The sequence below is a fragment of the Manacus candei genome, unplaced genomic scaffold (genome assembly GCF_025592945.1).
Source record: "Manacus candei isolate 608988 ecotype Guabito, Panama unplaced genomic scaffold, ASM2559294v1 h1tg000197l, whole genome shotgun sequence".
Taxonomy (NCBI): Eukaryota; Metazoa; Chordata; class Aves; order Passeriformes; family Pipridae; genus Manacus; species Manacus candei.
The window spans coordinates 542,108-560,971 of record NW_026138245.1 but is presented as its reverse complement, the minus strand read 5'-3'; the positions used below and the strand labels follow the sequence as shown (position 1 = coordinate 560,971).

Here is an 18,864-nt window from a genome sequence, read left to right as displayed (position 1 = left end):
ATCCCTGAGTTGTCAGTCTTATGCTCCTCCCTAGTCCAAACTCCACCCTTGAACCTGCCCTATATAAGTTACTGTTACCCCCAATAAAATCGGCATTGCTTCACGGGACCTCTGCTGTGTCCCGAACCCTTTTTGCAGTGCCGCGTCCCCATTCCTTTTCCCCGCGGGTCGTGGCAAGTGGCGCCCAACGTGGGGCTCGAACCCACGACCCTGACATTAAGAGTCTCATGCTCTACCGACTGAGTTAGCCGGGCAATAGCCTCTTTCAGCCCAGTTATGAAATCTGTAAATTGTTCTTTCGGGCCCTCATTAATCATTGTAAAGGAGGGGGTCGGCACATAAGTGTCGGCCACCTTCTTTACAGCCTCTAATGCCAATTCTTTAGATACGTCTAGCAATTTAGGATCCAATTGTGCTTGATCCCCTCTACGAGCGTAATCTCCCTCACCATAAAGCACTTTAATGGCTTGCAGTGGGGGGATGCCTCTCCTCTTCACAAAGGTTACTACTCGCTTTCTCCACTCCGCCTCAAAAACAGAGGTTTGTACGGTTGTTAACAATCCTCCCATCACTGCCCTTATGTCAAATGGAATTAATGGATAAGCCAAGAAAAAGGATTCAAGTAGCCCCAGGGTAAAGGGGGCGCCCAACCCATACTCCACAATGGCTTTCTTTATATCTTTCAGCATGGGGTACGAAATTGGACGCCATTCGGGTGCTTTACCCTCGTCATAGTATACGGGAAAAGCCCGTAAAAACTCCGCGTCTTTGGCGCATGCCGCCTCCTCCCGGAAGGCTCTCCAGATATCCGGAGCGGCAGATGGCTCTTCCGGGGAGTACGGCGCCCAGTGACAATCGGAGTGAGGATGCCGGCAGGCGGGGTAGGCCTCGGTGGCCTGGGCCTTACGGGCGCGACCATCTTGGCGGATGTTGACCTGGGCCTTTGCCCTTGCCCCGCCCACTGCACCCCGTGGTTTCCGGGAGGGAGATGGCTCTGGGGAGGAGACTGGAGTGGTGGAGGTGAGTGTAGAAGAAGGCGTGTCTGGGGAGGGGCTCCACTCGCGGAGGCGGCGCTGTGGGTGGAATTACAAGTGCCCGCCTCTGCTTTTCCTGCGTCGATTTTTCCCACGAAACCCGGGGCCCCGCCTCCTCGACGCCATTTCGAAATCACCGCGATCCTCTTCTTCGAGCCCTCCCGCCATCTTGGGACTCGCTGTCCGTCTCCCGCCCGCCATCTTGTGCAGTACAGCTGATGTCCTTCTTTTCCCTCCCTCCATTTTGATGGAAACTTGCAGTGTCCTTGTCTGAGTGGAAGGTGTCAGTGCCAGTACTCTTAGTGTCCTTGCCCGTGTTTTCTATGTCCTTCTCTGCACTTGGTTTATTTTCTTCTATCAACTTGGAGGATTCAGCACCTTGGATGTTACTGCTGATGTTCTTGCTCATCATCTGGTGCTGAAGCACCATCAGAACAAGCCTCCAGGCTATAAGCGCCTCCTTAGCGAACCGGTCACCCTTGCCGCTCTCCCGCCATAGCTGGAACCCGATGGCTTGCCACTTATCAAATGACGTATTATCGCTAACTTGGTGACCATTGCGGTCAAGCCATCTGGCAAGAGCTTTCGCTGATTTCTTATCAAGCGGGTGACCGTGCTCTATTACAAAGTCTTTGAGACGGCGGTAAACGAATCTCTGGGAGGTAAAGAGTGTGAGTCCCATGATGTTAATCGGGTTTCTCAACACTTCCAGATGTTATTCCTCCCTTCTTAGTTTAAATTACAGGGATGAGGTGTTGGGTGAGGGTGTCAGGAATGTCCCCTGACTTGTCCCGGCAAGTTCCTCAAAAAGAATGCCAAGAAATTCTATTTAATAAATTGGTCATCGAAAAGGCTAACGAGGACTGCCAGAAAGCACTTAAGCTTTTCAAAGATCCCACTCTACTAGAGATGATAGAAGTGTGCAAAAATATAGGATCGAACTCCCATAAAGCACGTCTATTGGCTGCCGCATTTTCTGGTCCTAACCATTGCTTTGAGTGCGGGGAGAAGGGACACTTTAAAAAACATTGTCCCCAATTGTCTCAATCCACACCCGACTTACCCAAAACCTTGTGTCCTAGGTGCGGGAAGGGACGGCACTGGACCTCCAGCTGCCGATCGCTCACGAACATCAACGGTGAGCCTCTCCCTCCGCGCCGATCACCCAGGTTACGAAAGCGAGTAACCTTTTCGTCACTGCCGGACCTTCAGTCATGTGAGTGCGGGCCGGCTGGAAACGGGGAGCTGAGCGCTCGGGGGAGCGCGATGACAGAAGTTGCCCCCCACGTGCGCTCGATTCTGTGCCAACCATCGCGCCCAGCTACCCCATAGTTCGGCGACCGCTCCCTGACCCGGTCCCGGTGGCGAACCAGTGTTCTCCACTCCCCTGGGTCATCTTGTCGGTTGTTCACCCCTCCCTTCACCTTAGCTCATATGAGCAACTCGCCAGGGTTCAACCATCAACAACGGTCGACCCTGATGCCACTTATTTGATTACCTCACACTTTTCAGCCGTGGATAAAGGCATTATGGTAGTGCCTCCCCTTCTGACTGGGCTTACAGATACTAACATCGCTGTCTGTTTATATGTTCATACTCCCCCTGTGCAGCTGGAGGACCGTTTTCCCGTGGCCAAGATGATATCTATGGATGACTTGCTGCGTGTGCTGTCTTTCGACGAGGAGCAGAGGAGGAAGGACGAGAAGGAAGTCCTATGGTCAACAACTGTTGAATCCTCTCGCCCTCTATTAACATGTCAAATCTATTATTCACAGCCCAGACATCCGCAGCGAGTCAAAGTAGAAGGACTCTTGGACATGGGAGCAGACGTTACCATCGTCGCCTCCAAGGACTGGCCGCATGGGTGGCCCGCACAGACGGCATACGTGCAAGTTAGCGGTGGGGGGGGAACACAATACCCAGTCAGAAGCAAGGAGATACTTACTGTTTATGGGCCGGAGGGCAGACCAACATCCCTCCAACCATATATCTTGAACATACCAATCACACTTTGGGGACGGGACGCTATGGAGCAGTGGGAGCTCTCTTTGAGAACCCCGTCTCCTGAAGAAAATTTTTAGGTGGGATCACTGAAGTGATGCAGCTCCCCAAACTGAGCTGGAAAACAGATGTGCCAGTTTGGGTTGATCAGGGGCCCCTACCAAGAAAAAAGTTTCAGATTTTAAATGATTTAGTGAATCAGGAATTGGCCAAAGGACACCTGGCGTCTTCCACCAGTCCCTGGAACACTCCAGTGTTTGTCATTCAAAAGTCCTCAGGCTCCTGGAGATTTCTCCAGGACCTGTGCAAAGTTAATGAGGTCCTGGAACCAATGGGAGCCCTCCAGCAGGGAATGCCGTCACCATCTATGCTCCCTGCTGAATGGCCCCTAGTGGTCATTGACATAAAGGACTGCTTCTTCCAAATATACTTAAATTCGGCTGATTCGGTCCGATTTGCATTTTCTGTCCCCGCCATCAACGCCTGTGAACCTCACCGCAGGTTCCAGTGGAAGGTGCTTCCCCAGGGGATGAAAAATTCCCCAACGCTCTGTCAGATGTACGTGGCAGAAGTGTTGGGTCCAATTTGGTAGAAATACCCACAATCGATCATCTTCCATTATATGGATGATGTGTTGATTTGTGCCAAATCTCAATCGGCTGTGAATGAAACGTTAAATTCAACTATTTCAGCTGTAAAAGATAAAGGATTGGAAATATCCCCTGAAAAGGTTCAAAGGGAAGCACCCTGGAGGTATCTTGGACTCAAAATTACAGAAAAAGCCATCAGGCCTCAGGCAATGGAAATTGACAAGCGAGTCCAGACATTAAACGGCCTCCAAAAACTACTGGGAGCGATCAATTGGATCAGACCTGTGCTGGGGATCACAACCGATGATCTGCACCCACTGTTCGAGCTGCTCCGAGGAGATGCTGACCTGTCCTCCCCTCGTCACTTAACATCAGACGCAATGAAGGCCCTATCCACTGGTGAAAAGAAAGTGTCCGAAAGACAATCGTGTAGGAGGATGGAGGGACTGCAATCCTCCTTGGGAATCATAAGGGAAGAGAGACAGCCTTTCGACCTTCTAGGCCAGTTTACCGGCGACAAAAAGGACTTCTGTTTGTGGGAGTGGATATTCCTCCCACACCAATTCGGCAAGACGATCACCACCGTCTCAGAAATGATTGGTAAGATAATATTCAAAGGTCGCACTAGGTGTTTAGAACTCAGCGGTGAGGAACTGGATTTTATCTACCTCCCACTGACTTCTGAACACCTAGAACAACTGTTGCAAACTTCCATCGGTTTTCAAATCGCCATCGGAGGCTACCCGGGAGAAATTCGGCTACACCTCCCGGCATGCCCATTTATTCAGAGATTAATCAAAATTCCACTGAAACTAAAAATTGTTCAATCGGATTTGCCCATAAAAGATGCTAAAACCATATTCACTGATGGCTCTGGGAGAACTGGCAATGCGGTTGCAATTTGGCGAGAAAAAGACAATTGACTACACGATATACATGAAGTACAAGGTTCTCCCCAAATTGTGGAACTTTCGGCAGTTGTGCAAGCTTTCCAAATTTTTTGTGGTGAGCCAATTAACACAGTTTCAGATTCGGCCTATGTTGTTGGTGTGGTCAAATGTATTGAAAATTCATATCTAAAAGATGTGTCCAATCGGAGTTTATTTGAATTGTTGACTAAACTGCTATTTTTAATTCAGAATAGACAATTCGACTTTTTTATTGTCCATACCAGGTCACACACCGCTCTACCGGGTCCTGTGGTGGAGGGAAACCAGCTTGCCGACCATCTGGCAGGTATGGTGGTTACTCCCAATTTACACCAACAAGCTAAGATTTCTCACGAGTTCTTCCACCAAAATGCACGGTCACTACAGAAACAATTTGGCCTCAAATTATCGCAAGCAAAGGAAATTTTGAAAACGTGCCCTGATTGTCAGATTATCACGCCAGTCGTCCCGGAAGGAACCAATCCGAGAGGTCTTTCAGCGTTAGAAATCTGGCAATCAGATGTCACGCACATCTCTGAATTTGGCAGACTAAAATATGTGCATGTGTCCATTGACACCTTCTCAAAAATGATTGTGCCCACCGCGCATTTTGGTAAGAAGAGTCGTGATGTAAAAAGACACTTTCTGTCCGCATTCGCGAGGATGGGTGTCCCAAAGCAAATAAAAACAGACAACGGGCCCTCCTACGTGTCTGCAGACACGAAACGGTTTTTTGAACAGTGGGGAGTACACCATACCACCGGGATCCCTCACAATCCCACAGGGCAGGGTATAGTGGAGCGTGCCCACCAAAACATCACAAATTTATTAAAAAAAACAAAAAAGGGGGAGTATTGGCCTGTCCCCCCAAGAGAAATTAGATAAAATTATGTATGTTTTAAATTTTTTGAATCTGCTGGAGGAATCAGACACTCACGCAAACAGAAGTCCAGCAGATCACCATTTTGGATCAAGCTCCACTACTGTAACCTCTCTGCGGCATGATACCTCTGCGGGAGTGGATGAGTCAGCCCGGAGAAAACTTGTGGGTAACGCTGGCCAAGGCTACAGGCACGGACACCTTGTGCCTGGCCTTGGCTAGTGCGGGGAGTCCATTTCGCACATGCCTCATGGGGATTCCCATCACCCCTGTGGAGTGGAACTCCTTTGTATCCCAAACCCGCAACAAAGGAGCTATCCCACTTAATTCTCCAAATCTCGCCCAAACCATTGCAGCACTTAATTTTATTGACATTCCTTTTCAAGAGGTTGATTTGTTAGGTTTGCTCCCCACCACTGCCTGTGTTATTTTTCACCGGTATACTCAACCCATTCTGTTTACGCCCCACGTTACTGCAAACAAACCACTTTACCGCGGGACCTCTTCACCGTGGTGCAATAATTCAATGGCAACCACCATCCCTACGGAACACATCCCAAGAAACATGAGACTTCCGAAGGGATATTTCCTATTGTGCGGGGATCGGGCATGGCCAGGTATTAGGGCCTACCCTGAGGGAGGTCCGTGCACAATAGGAAAACTGGCTTTATTTAACCTGGCGAAGTTCCAATTGGCTATGAATTTGTGTTATCTAAAAGTTATGAGAAAAGGTCCCTTCGGGTAAAGCGGGATTGGAGATTCCCTCCAAAGTCCCCCAAACCTCAACCTGGACCAAAGGTCACACCCCCACAGATTAGGCTCCAAAACTGCCTTCCTGCGCCACATGTGAATGTTGGAAGGCCGCAGTATTGGCCCACACCTCTACCCTTCCCGGAGGATTGTGACTCCAGCATTCATATCTGGTCAAGGGTAAAGAACTTTTGAGCGTCCTTCCCTATCCCTGGGATAGGAACCGCGCATGCCCTCTCTCTCTCAACGCACTTAGGTTGCTGGTTGACTAAGGAAGCGAATGCCACCACTCAAGCGATTGAGGGCCTGCTGGAGGACACCCAAAAGCTTAAAGAGGTTAGCTTGCAAAATCAAGCAGCCATTGATTTCCTTCTCCTGGCACACGGCCACGGTAGACCTGCCGCGCCTCACCGGCAGCATCCTGCACACCAAATTCTGGTTCGTGGACGGTCAGCACCTCTATGTGGGCAGTGCCAACATGGACTGGAGGTCCCTCACCCAGGTGGGTGGGGCTGGATGGGGTGGGGAACCCAACAGAGGGTGCTGAACCCAACGGGGTGACCCCAAACCCAACAGCTTGGCCCCAAACCCAACGGGGTTGCCCCAAACCCAACGGAGTGACCCCAAACCCACCACAGGTAAAGGAGGTCAGTGCCGCTGTCTACAACTGCAGATGCCTGGCCCAGGACTTGGCCAAGATCTTTGAGGCCTACTGGGCCCTGGGCGTGCCGGGGGCCTCCATCCCATCCCCGTGGCCAGAGAATTTCTCCACCTCCTTCAACCTGAAGATGCCGCTGGTGCTGACACTCAGTGGCACCGACACCGCTGTCTACTTCTCGGTACACACCCCACCTGCTGGGGGGGGGTCACGTTGGGTCCTGTTGGGTCACGTTGGGTCATCCCCCCATCCTGGGCGCCCCCGGCAGAGCTCCCCTCCCCCGCTGTGCGCTGAGGGCCGCACTGCTGACCTGGACGCACTGCTGGACGTCATCAACGGCGCCGCTGCCTTCGTGGATGTGGCGGTGATGACTTACCTGCCCGGCACCGAGTTCTCGCGGCCCGAGCGCTTCTGGCCACCTATCGACGAACAGCTGCGCCGTGCCATGGTGGAGAGGGGCGTGGCTGTGCGGCTGCTGGTGGGGTGCTGGGAGCACAGCAACCACCAAATGTTCCCCTTCCTGCACTCCCTCGCCGCCCTCACCAACGGCGGCACCGGCTTCGACGTGCAGGTGGTGGGTGACAACGGGACGGGGGACACGGTGACCAAGGTGGGGGGATGACTGGCCTTGGGGGGTGACGGTGACGTTGGGGGGGTGACGAGTGGCCTCTGAGGGGTGATGGTGGTGACAGTGACAGGGGGGTGATGAGTGGCCTTGGGGGGCGACAGTGCCATTGGGGGGCTGACAGTGACAGTGGGGGGGTGACGGTGTCATTGGGGGGGTGACAGTGGCCTTGGGGGATGATGGTGCCATTGCGGGGGTGACAGTGACAGTGAGGGGGTGACGGTGACCTTGGGGGTTTGACAGTGCCATTGGAGGGGTGACAAGTGGCCTTTGAGGGGTTATGGTGATGTTGAGGTGGTGACAGTGTCCTTGTGGGGTGACAAGTGGCTCTGGTGGGGGTGACAGTGCCATTGAGGGGGTAACAAGTGGCCTTGAGGGGTGATAGCGCCCTGGGGGGTGTGGCAGACCCCTGGGGGGTGACGGCCCCTTGGGGGGGGGTGATGGTCTCCTGTGCCCCCCAGAGGCTGTTCCTGGTGCCCGAGGACCCCCGTCAGTCCCGGATCCCCTTCACCCGCATGAACCACAACAAGTACATGGTGACAGACAAGGCGGCCTACGTGGGTCAGTGAGGGGCTCGGGGGGGTCTGGGGGTCTCAGGGCGTTCTGGGGGGCTCTGGGAGGGGAGTTTGGGGGGTTCCCTCCCTGTTTCCCTCCCTACAATCACAAAACTCACCCCTGATGATACCCCTAAAACCCTTCCTTGGTCTCCGCAAGCCTGGACCCCCCAAACCCCTCCCAGGACCCCTAAAACCCATCCCTAGTCCCCTAAAACCCATCCCAGCCCCTCCAACCCTTTCCCTGGACCCCTCAAACCCCTCCCCGGACCCCTTAAACCCCTCCCTGACCCCCCTCGCCTCATTCCAGCACCCTGAAACCCCTTTTAGGCCCCTCCCCAACCACTCCCTGGACCCCCCAAACCCCTCCCTGGACCCCTTTAAACCCATCCCAAGTCCCCTAAAACCTATCCCAGCCCCTCCAACCCCATCCCTGGACACCCCAAACCCCTCCCTGAGTCCCCCAGACCCATTTCTAGATCCCCAAACCTCTCCCTGAACCCCTCGAACCCCTTCCCTGACCCCCCCGGTGCCCCTCAGGCACATCCAACTGGTCGGGGGATTACTTTGAGCGCACGGGGGGCTTGGGATTGGTTGTGGCCCAGCCTGGAGGTGGCTCTGGAAAGTTCCGGGAGAAGCTCCGTGCCCTTTTCCAGCGGGACTGGGAGTCCCAGTACAGTGTCGACATCAGAGACCCCCAGCGCTGGGGGAGCCGCTGCGGCACAGAGTGACCCCCAGGGCCCTCCCCCAAGGGGGGCTGGAGCGGCTGCTCCCTGAGAATTTGGGGGGAAAACCGGTAAAAATGGGATTTTGTGTATTCTGTGGTGCCCATGTTGTCACTGGAGACTCAAAGTTCGGCTCAGACCCCCCCAAAATATAATAATAATAAATAATAAACCCCCTTTTTGGTTTAGTTTCTGTCTGTACTACTTTACCATGTCTAATTCTATGTTTGCACAAGTTGCTGCTGAGCTCCATCGAGGCAAACATCGCCCGCGTTTCAGAAAACAAAGAAGGGGGAGATGTTGGAGAACATAAAGCTGAGTGGGAACAATTTCAAGCATGGTGCAGAATTTACAACCCAGAATGAGCCATTCTACACCTGAACGGCCCTTCCCTCCAGGAAAGAAACCCCTTACCCTCGGTCTCTTCTCCTGTTCCTTAAAACACAACCTGCAGGGGAGCTTTCTGGGATCTCTTCTCTTGGGAATTGGGAAGACAGACCCGCTCCCATGTTTAACACCTCAGGCAAAACCACCCTTTGAACACCTTTCCCAACCCTCCCCAACCTTTCCCAAAGCCCAGATTTAACAGGTGTCCTGTAATTCTGGCCCAATCTCACCCAAGCCCACAAACCATGACAGAAACCTCTCAGCCTCACGCTGCCTCCTTCCCATTGCTGTGCCTTATGTGCAGGCAAAAGGCCTTAAAATCAAGTGCCCAAAATTCATGGCCTGTTCTTTTTCCCACAAAAGAAGGCGTGGTGAACTCTCCAGACCAGGGAATTGGAAGATCTCCCCAAAACTCCTTTGGTACACGCTGCAGGGCCAACGATTCCTCTGCTCTGCCCTGTCGGCGCTGCTTTGTCTCATCTGGGTCCCCAGAAACTGTCAGCGAAAGCCGGGGAATAAAATCTCTGAGCAGTTGGTTGGGTTCCAGAGGTGACCCTACTTCATTCAGCACTGAAGGGACACAGGAATTGCTCTCTAACACCTGTACATCAGTTCTCAAAACTTTTAACTCTTTCTACATTTTAGCAGACAAAGGAATTCCTGTCCATTGGCTTACCAGTTCTCTGCAGGAATTCTTATTCTCTCTTTTATTTACTCTTGATTTCTCACTTTGCATGATGCTTAGTCCACAGTTTTTGTCCTTGTCTTGTCTTTTCCCTGGATAGGGAGAGCCTCAGTAACTGTCTGTGTTAGTTTTGTCTTTGTCTCTGGTTTCTCTAAGGGTCTTTGTAGTTTAGAAATTCTGCCTTCTTGGTGTCCAGGTCTCAACAATAGATTTCTCTGCCAGGTCTCTGACCACTGAAATATGGTAGGCCTTAAACTTTTCCTTTGTTTTTCTAACAAATGGCCATGGCCCAGAACTTGTCCATCATCCATTGTCTCTTGCCCCCATTCAATCTCCTGCCAGCAGTTTCTCCCCACTGCTGGGTGGGCTCCTTTGTCAAGCACTAGAACTTGTTGGGTAACAGGCCCAGTCCTGTTGCCTGTTTTTTGTGGGGATCTGCAGGAGGGCATTGAGTCTTCCCTGAGCAAATTGGCAGAGGACCCCAAGCTGGCTTGCAGTGTGGATGTGCTGGAGGGCAGGAAGGCTGTGCAGAGGGACCTGGACAGGCTGGACCTCTGGGCCGAGCCCGTGGGCATGAGGTTCAAGAGTGCCTTTGGTGCCTTTGGGGCCTCTGGCCACAAGAACCCCCTGCAGCTCCAGGCTGGGGGCAGAGGAGCTGCAAAGGGTCCCCGTGGGAGAGGCCCTGGGGGTGCTGGTGGACAGAGGCTGAACCTGAGCCAGCGGGTGCCCGGGTGGGCAAGAAGGCCAAGGGCAGGCTGGCCTAGATCAGAAAGAGTGTGGCAGCAGGAGCAGGGCAGGGATTCTTCTGCTGGACTGGGCACTGGTGAGGCCACCCCTGGAGTGCTGTGTCCAGCTCTGGGTCCCTCAATTCAGGGAGAACCTTGAGGGGCTGCAGTGGATGGAGAGCAGGGCAATGGAGCTGGGCAAGGGTCTGCAGTGCATGACCTGTGAGGAGCAGCTGAGGGAGCTGGGCTTCTCCAACCTGGAGGAGGCTCGGGGCTGACCTTCTCCCTGTCCACAACTTCCTGACAAGAGGCTGGAGCCAGGTGGGGGTCAGCCCCTTCTCCGAGGCAACAGGCCATAGGACAAGAGGACACGAGGACCTGCCTGTCAGGGGCTGTTTGTCAGGGACAGGAGCAGGACTTTTTGGAGAGAAAGAGGGATTAGGTATTGAAATGGGCTGCCCAGGGAGGTGGTGGAGTCAGCGTCCCTGGAGGTGTTTAAGCAAAGACTGGCCATGGCACTGAGTGCCGTGCTCTGCTTGACGTGCTGGGGATGGGGCGTAGGCTGGACGCCGGTTGATCTCACAAGTCTCTGCCAAGCTCAGGGACTCTGGGCTTCTGTGCCACCCCAGCCTTTGGGGACAGCGTGCTGGTGGCTCAGAGGCTCCGTCCTTGCCTTGCCTTGCCCATCTGCTGGCTGCCAGGCAAGGGCCTTGTGACATCAGAGCCTCTGTGGAACAGCGCGGGGGCTGAAAAGTGTCAGTGCTGCGTCCCTGTGCCCAGAGCCTGGGCAGAAGTCGGCTGGCAGGGACGGGCAGAGACTGTGCAGAGGTGTCAGCTCGTCCCGCAGCAGCACCATGCCCAGCCAGGGCATCTCCTGGCTCCTCAGGCTCTCGGTGCTCCTGCTCTTGCCTGGCCCACTGGAGCCTTGCAGCCGTGCCACAGGTGCCATTGCTGAGAACCGGGGTTTGCCTTGGATGGCCCCTTGCCAGAAAAGGCAGGAGAGGCTGGAGAGAGGGGAAGGAGGGGGGTCAGGCCGCTGGGATGGTGCCGGCGGGCCGTGAGCCCGAAGCCAGCAAGGCCTTGGGCCCACACGGTGTCAGGGGAGGACTGAGAGCCCCCAGGGAGGAGGAAAGCTGGGCAGGCCCCAAGGCTCCTGGGCCTCTTCCTCGGTAGCCCTTTGGCCAAGGCCCCGAGGCAGAGGTGGGGCTCAGCCCCTGCCCAGCAATGGGGCACAGGCTGAGCCCCAGGGACACCAGACCCAGGCGGCCTGAGCTCTTCTTCCTGCAGCGTCTGCCTGGGGCAGCCCAGCCAGGCCTGAGTCTCTGCAGGAGAGGCCAAGCCCAGCCAGAGAGGGCTCAGCCCTCTGAGGCTGCACTCACTGCAAAGGGAACAAAACATTGGCTGTTGTAGACGACGGGATAAAGACACTTTTAGACCACAGAATTGATCAATAACTTATCCCACTTTATTGCTGCATGCTTTGTGCTTATAAAGGTTACTAATTAGCCTCATACATATTATAAAAGCTAAGTTCATCATTGGCTTCTAATTACCTAAGTTATATTTGCGCAAATGCTGATTCTTTCACCTTCTTATGGTTACTTGTTTGCTATTTGCTCAGCTTTCCCATCCGCTTTATTCTATTCTTCTGCACGTACACAGTTTCTCAGAAACAGTGACCTTCTAATAGTTTTCTCTTACCGTGGGACCAGAGCTATAGCATCTCTCTCATGTCCTCTTTCTATCCACCATGTTTCTGTAATACTTTCCACACTTCCCCCGTTTTCTTTAGATATTGTTAAAAATACATCATTCATTGCCTTCGTTAACATGTTCTGTATACATTTAAAAACACAAGGAACGATGCATAAAACAGCTAACAATATCAGCAAAAGTGAAATAGCTTGTTTAGTGATCTCAGTAAGCCATGGTCCTGAGCCTAACTTTGCCAACCATTCCCTAATAGGATCTTTTTGGATCTGAAAGTCATTCAAACGACCTTGCATTTCTTTTAGTTTTTGGTAGATGGACTGAGAGTGATCAGAAAGATTCATACAACACATGCCTTCAAATTCCTCACATCCATGCCCCTGAACCAACAATAGAAAATCTATAGCTACTCTGTTCTGTAAAACAGCATGTCTTATTTCATCAAAGTCATGAGACAATTCTCTTAGAATTTTTGAGGTTTTATTCATTTGATTCCTTGCTCAACAAGCTGTTCTTTGGACAAGAACTAGACTCTTTTTTGCTCCAACGGGGGCAAACAGGGATGCAAAGAAGTTTGCCGTAGGTGACCAAAATTTTATGGGTTGGTTTTCTATTGATTTACAATATTTATCAAATTCAGTGTCTCGTTTGTTCCAAATATTTTTCCTTTTCAACTGTGTTATTTGTCTCATAGTGGGTGTAAACATAGTCAATTTTCCCAAGTAACATGGTCCACCAATGGGGTATTTAGGAATGCCAACCATGCTCTATTACCACAAATTAAGAAATAACCAGGTGGTAAGTATTTTGGCTTTGTCACATTGACTGACACATTTTTGACATAGCCTTGGCACCAGGTTATATTATCATATGGAGGGTTCTGTGCTGTTATGTTTGTAGTGGATACATTCCCAATCGTTTGTTGCCATTGTAGAAAAGTCTTTTCCTTATTCATATTGAGTCTAAAGCAAGAGTCATTTCCATCACGTCGGGGTCACCATTTGTTGTAGACAAAGGGATAAAGACACTTTTAGACCACAGAATTGATCAATAACTTATCCCACTTTATTACTGCATGCTTCGTGCTTATAAAGGTTACTAATTAGCCTCATACATATTACAAAAGTTAAGCTCATCATTGGCTTCTAATTACCTAAGTTATATTTGCGCAAATGCTGATTCTTTCACCTTCTTATGGTTACTTGTTTGCTATTTGCTCTGCTTTCCCATCCGCTTTATTCTATTCTTCTGTCACGTACACAGTTTCTCAGATGCAGTGACCTTCTAATAGTTTTCTCTTACCGTGGGACCAGAGCTATAGCATCTCTCTCATGTCCTCTTTCTATCCACCATGTTTCTGTAATACTTTCCACACTCAGTTGCTTGGCTGCACTCCCACCTAGTTCCATATGCTGGGCCATGATATCCCAGCACTGGAGCAGCCAGGTCAGCAGGGGCTCTCCCAGCTGGAGGTTGAAATCTTTTCACATCTCTCACAGCTCAGCCGGGGATGGGGATCTGGTGATTGTCTCTGGCCCTGCCTCTTGCTCCTGTTCTGAGGGCTCTGCTTCCCCTTCATCCCTCACTAACTGAGCTGATTTGGTCTTGGATTTCTTCTGTAGAGGGGCAACTGCTACTGGCACAGATCATTCCTCTGCAGTTTGAGTGGCCACGGTACCTCTTGGTCTCCTTTCCTCCTCCTCCCCCTGAGGGCACTGGGTCTTAGTTAAACAAGATTACAACTTGGAAATTAAGAGACTTCAGGTGGAAGTGTGGAAAAGGAAAAGAAACAGCTTATTATTAACAAAATCTGAATAAACAACAAATGGTGCAACCAAAAACTTTTAGAAGAAACAAAACAAAGTCCCAAATCCCCAGGTGGGGGGAGAAACTGTCCCGGCAGTTCAAAGCTCTCTCAGCCCCGTGTGCTCGCAGCCAGCAGTGAAGGAGTCCCTTTTCCCAGGGCAGTCCCCAAAGCAGAACACCTCGCTCCCAGATGGGTCGGGCTCTCTCTCTCTCTCTCGGTCGCTCTCCACGAGGTGTCCCGTGGGGAAAAAACTTCCTCTCAGGAAAAGAGAACAAGGTGGCCAAAATCAGCTCCCGCTCTGTCCGGTCCCGGACAAACCCCAAAAGCCCCCGAACAAAGGACCCCCCGCCCTCCCCGCGGCCACCGCGGTGTCCCCGAGAGCCGCCCTCCCCCCACCGCCCCTGCCCAGCACCTGCGGCTCCGCTCCAACCCACCCCATCCCGGGAGACACAGATGGGAATGGGGGGACACTGGGAAACAATTCCAACACCTCTTTTCAAACCTCTGACACCTGGTTCCCAGACATTCCCAAAGAAGGGGCTTCCCGTGGCCTCGAGCCAGGGACCCACCTTTGTATGGAACCAACTCCTGGAGAGACACGTTCCCATCCCTGTCCCCATTCCCATTCCTGGGGTTCCCATCCCTGTCCCCATTCCCATTCCTGGGGTTCCCATCCCTGTCCCCATTGCAATTCCTGGGGTTCCCATCCCTGTTCCCATTCCCACTTCCTGCTGAGCCAACCTGCTCCCAGTGTCCCCGTTCCTGTCCCCACTATCCCTATCCTGGTCTCCCATGTCCCCATTCCCGGTGTACTAATTCCCATTCCTGGTGACTCCAACCTGCTTCCAATGTCCCCATTCCCATTCCTGGAGTTCCCATGCCCATTCCTGCTGTCCCCAACCTGCTCCCAGTGTCCCCATCCCTAATGTCCCTAATGTCCCCATCCCTGTCCCCAATGTCTCTATTCCTATTTCCCTATGGAAAGAAAGTGGGATCAGCACCCGTGGCACAGGATCCCCGGAATGCTGCCGGGCGGATCCGTGCCCCTTGCCGACCCCCATCCCGGGAGTTACCGGATCGGAGCTTCCAGACACCGACTGCCACGAGGCCGATGATGATGATGATGGCAGCGATGACGGACACAGTGTCCTAGTTAGAACAGCTGGGACCGATTCCTCACTGGATGGGTGTAGCCCAAAAGTGTGTATTCTATGGCCTTCCATGCCATTTTCCCAGGAACTGTTGTCGGGGAGGGGGGGGCCTGCGAGGTGTGGGGGGGTGTTCCTGTCCTCATACCCTTTTATGGAATTCCCCGCTCTGAGAATCCTCATATCCTTTTATGGAATTCCCCGCTCTGAGGGAAGAACTAAGCATCCTTTTATGGAATTCCCTGCTCTGAGGGGAGGACTGGGCATTCCTGCCTGAACTGGAGAATATATAAACCTGGAGTTTCAGAACCTTTCCACCACTCGTGGGATCCACAGGAAGGCTACAGCTCACCACTCTCAACCAGACTGAGACCACCACCCTCAACTGGACTGCAATCACCACTTCTGACCAGACTGCAACAGCTCTCCCACCAGCAGGTTTTTTTTCCCTCTCCCTTTACTTTGGACTCGGGGGGGGCCCAAGGAAAACCACTTTGTTCATGCCCCAGGGTGCTGGGTTATACATTTGGGTTTTGTGGGTTAAAACCAATTGCTCGTCTGTATAATCAGATTTATTAGGCAAGGGGGGCCCAAGGGGGGGGCCCAAGGGGGGCCCAAGGGGGCTGGTCCAGGGGGGGAAGGGCTGCAGGGGGCGGATCCCGGAGGAGGAAACCCGCCAAAAGCGGCGGCCCAGCCGAGGGAGGAGCCGAGCGGGAGCACAAAGAAGAGCAGCCAAAAGGTCCTGGCGGTGGCTGGGCAATGGCGGGGGGGGCGAGAGCGGTTTGGGGGCCCCCGTGAGAGCCGGGGGGGAACCCCGGTAGCCGCGGAGTGGGGAGAGCGGAGAGGGGCGATCCCGGAGCTGGGGGACCCCCGGAATGCTGGAGGGGGGGGAGCAGAGAGGGAGCGCCGGGCCCCTTAAGCGGGGGTCCCGGAGAGGGGGAAGGCCTTGGAGTGTGGAGAGGAGGGGGGGCCTTGAGGCGGGGTGGGAGCCGAGAGCGCCAAGAGGTTTGCGAGGGTGGGAGCCGAGAGAGGAGGGCCGGCCGGCCCCGGGAGGCAGAGTGGGGAGAAGTGAGCCCTGGGACCCCCCTGGCAACACTAAACGGGACCCCGGAGAGTGGGAACCCCCCGGAGCCGCGGGACCCCCGGCAGCCCGGAGAAGGGGGACCCCCAATGCAGGCAGAAGTGCCATCAGGCCAGACAGGGGGGACCCCCCTAACCCCAGAGAGCAGAGAGGGGGAACTCCTGGAAGGGATTTTTGTGCTGAATGTTGGTGTTTTGGGAGTTTTTATGGACACAGGATGCCCGGTGAGTCCTAGAGCTGGACTTGGGCAGGAGGAACCCCCAAGGCAACGCGCTCACCCCTTGTTTTCCCCCCCAGCAGGATTTCTGCTTCCCAAAGCTTGGGCGGATGGAGGAGGAGGCTGCGAGGAAGAGGAAGATGCCTTGGGCCCCCCAGGCAGGTGAGGAGGAAGTCAGTGCCCCTTTGGGTGGGTCTTTTGTCTTTTGTGGCCGTCCTGCCGGGGCCGGGGTTGGGGGGATGTCCTTGGGCTTCCCTGTGGGCCGGAGGCAAATCCCCTGCGTGTCCTTGTTGGTTCCTGCCCCAGGCCCCGAGGTGAGGCCGGAGAGCGCGGAGGACAAATCCCCCCGGCAGAGCCTGGTGGGAGAGGCCGTTTTGAAGGGCTCCCCGGCGCAGGAAGGCAGCGGGGAGGAAAAGGGCCGGAGATGCCCCCGCAGGAGGGGTTCCAAAGCCAGCCCAGGGGGCTGTGAGGAGGAAAGAGCCAGCGTGTGCCGGGAAGGCGGCCGGAGCTTGAGGCGGAGCTGCGAGCTGGTGGTCCCTGAGCAGCCTCCCAGCAGGGAAAAGCACTTCAGGTGCTTGGAATGTGGGAAGAGCTTCAGTGACCGCTCCACCCTCCGCACCCACCGTCGCATCCACACTAGGGAACGGCCCTACACGTGTGGGGAGTGTGGGAAGAGCTTCAATCAGAGCTCCAACCTGCTCCGACACCAGATGATCCACAGTGGGAAAGGCCCGACACGTGTGCGGAGTGTGGGAAGAGCTTCAGGGACAGCTCCAGCCTTTGCAAACACCGTTGCATCCACACCAGGGAATGGCCCTACAAGTGCTTGGAATGTGGGAAGAGCTTCAGCACAAGCACCAAGCTGCTCAGCCACCAGCACATCCCCACTGGGGAACGGCCCTACACGTGTAGGGAATGTGGGACAGCTCCACCCTCTACACCCACCGTCGCATCCACATCAGGGAGTGGCCCTCCAAGTGTGGGGAGTGTGGGAAGAGCTTCAGGGACAGCTCTGCCTTGACCTCCCACCAACGGACCCACCGGTAAGAGAAGCCCCGAGTGCCCCGACTGCGGGAAGAGCTTCGGCCGCTGCTCCAACTCCATCAGCCATGGGAGGACCCGCGTTGGATGATCCACAGGGACCCCCGTTGGGCACAGACCTGGTGTGCTGGTTTAAAGGTAAACCAGCAGGGGAAATGATAGCGGTGACACCATGGGGACATCGATGACATCACTGAGACATCGGTGACATCACGGGGACAGCGGTGACATCACAGGGACATTGGTGACATCACAGGGACATTGGTGACATCACTGGGGCAGCGGTAACATCACTGAGCTATTGGTGACATCACAGGGACAGCGGTGACATCACAGGGACAGTGGTGACAAAAACGGAATTAATTTTGGTGTGAAAATCTCCTGCTTTGGGCAATAAATTCTGACTCCTCCTCCGGCATCCGGCAATTCCTCCCTGGGAACCAGGAATGGGAATGGGGACATAAGGAATGGGATGGGGACACCTGGAATGCGAATGGTAACACCTGGAATGGGAACGGGAACATTGGGAGCAGACTGGGGACAGCAGGAATTGGAATGGGGACACCTGGAATTGGAATGGGAACACCTGGAATGGGAATGGGAACTCCTGGAATGGGAATGGGGACACCTGGAATGGGATGGGAACAACTAGAATGGGATGGGAACACCTGGAACAGGAATGCAAACCCGTGGAATGGGAATGGGAACAGCCGGGCCCGGGCTGTGTCCCTGGGGAAACAGGAGGCCAGGCCCAAAAGAGTTAACTAAGAAATTGGGGCCTGCTAACAAGCTACCAACATCCAAGACCATCTGTGCTCGTTCTGTTCTACTGACTGGAGCAAAGCTTCAGAGAATAGTACAGGAACATGTCCTAGGCCTCGAGGGGATAAATTAGAGAGACAGCAGGATCAGGGAGACATTGGAATAGGAGGAATAGGCCGGGAGCCAGGGCTTTTTCCAAGCTTCAGTGAGCGGGTCAAGAAGAATGGAAGAGAAGGAAGGTCAAGCTGAGGAAGATGAGTTGAAGCCCCCAGAGCCATGGAGGAAGAGTGGAAGTACCCTCAGGACTGAGGGTCAAGAGAAACACCGCCCCAAGCCCCGCCTGAGCTCCACCTCTACTCCGCCTGTTATTAATATGCATCGATAGATGTTGTAATCACTTGAATATGCATTTAATCCCAGCTGAAGATTGGATAAAAATGCTGATTTTGTGTGAAACCTTGGAGCAAGTTTGTCCAGCGCCAGCTGGCTTGTGCCCAACGTTGAATAAACAAATACCTTGCTGCTTAAAGATAAAAAAGTCTCTGAGCAGTTTCT

General features: G+C 53.6%; 2 protein-coding genes and 1 non-coding gene across 16 annotated transcripts in view; 2 read left to right on the top strand and 1 right to left on the bottom strand.

The window, feature by feature from the left end:
• LOC127464162 (class I histocompatibility antigen, F10 alpha chain-like) overlaps positions 1-18,864 on the top strand; it is a 111,338-nt gene that overhangs the window by 73,989 nt on the left and 18,485 nt on the right. The window lies entirely within an intron of this gene.
• Positions 182-254, bottom strand: TRNAK-CUU (transfer RNA lysine (anticodon CUU)). The gene has a single exon. It is a non-coding gene; the product is annotated as a tRNA-Lys (tRNA).
• Positions 5,218-8,752, top strand: LOC127464159 (5'-3' exonuclease PLD3-like). Its single transcript, XM_051774329.1, has 6 exons — positions 5,218-5,294; positions 6,458-6,686; positions 6,823-7,023; positions 7,111-7,416; positions 7,929-8,028; positions 8,562-8,752. The coding sequence occupies exons 1-6, from the start codon at positions 5,218-5,220 to the stop codon at positions 8,750-8,752; spliced, it is 1,104 nt and encodes a 367-aa protein (XP_051630289.1).

Coding starts and splice junctions, on each gene's coding strand:
- LOC127464159 (XM_051774329.1), top strand. CDS start 5,218: ATGGGTGTCCCAAAGCAAATAAAAACAGACAACGGGCCCTCCTACGTG. Junction 5,295..6,457: donor ACGAAACGGTTTTTTGAACA/GTGGGGAGTACA, acceptor TGGTTGACTAAG/GAAGCGAATGCCACCACTCA. Junction 7,024..7,110: donor ACACCGCTGTCTACTTCTCG/GTACACACCCCA, acceptor CGCCCCCGGCAG/AGCTCCCCTCCCCCGCTGTG.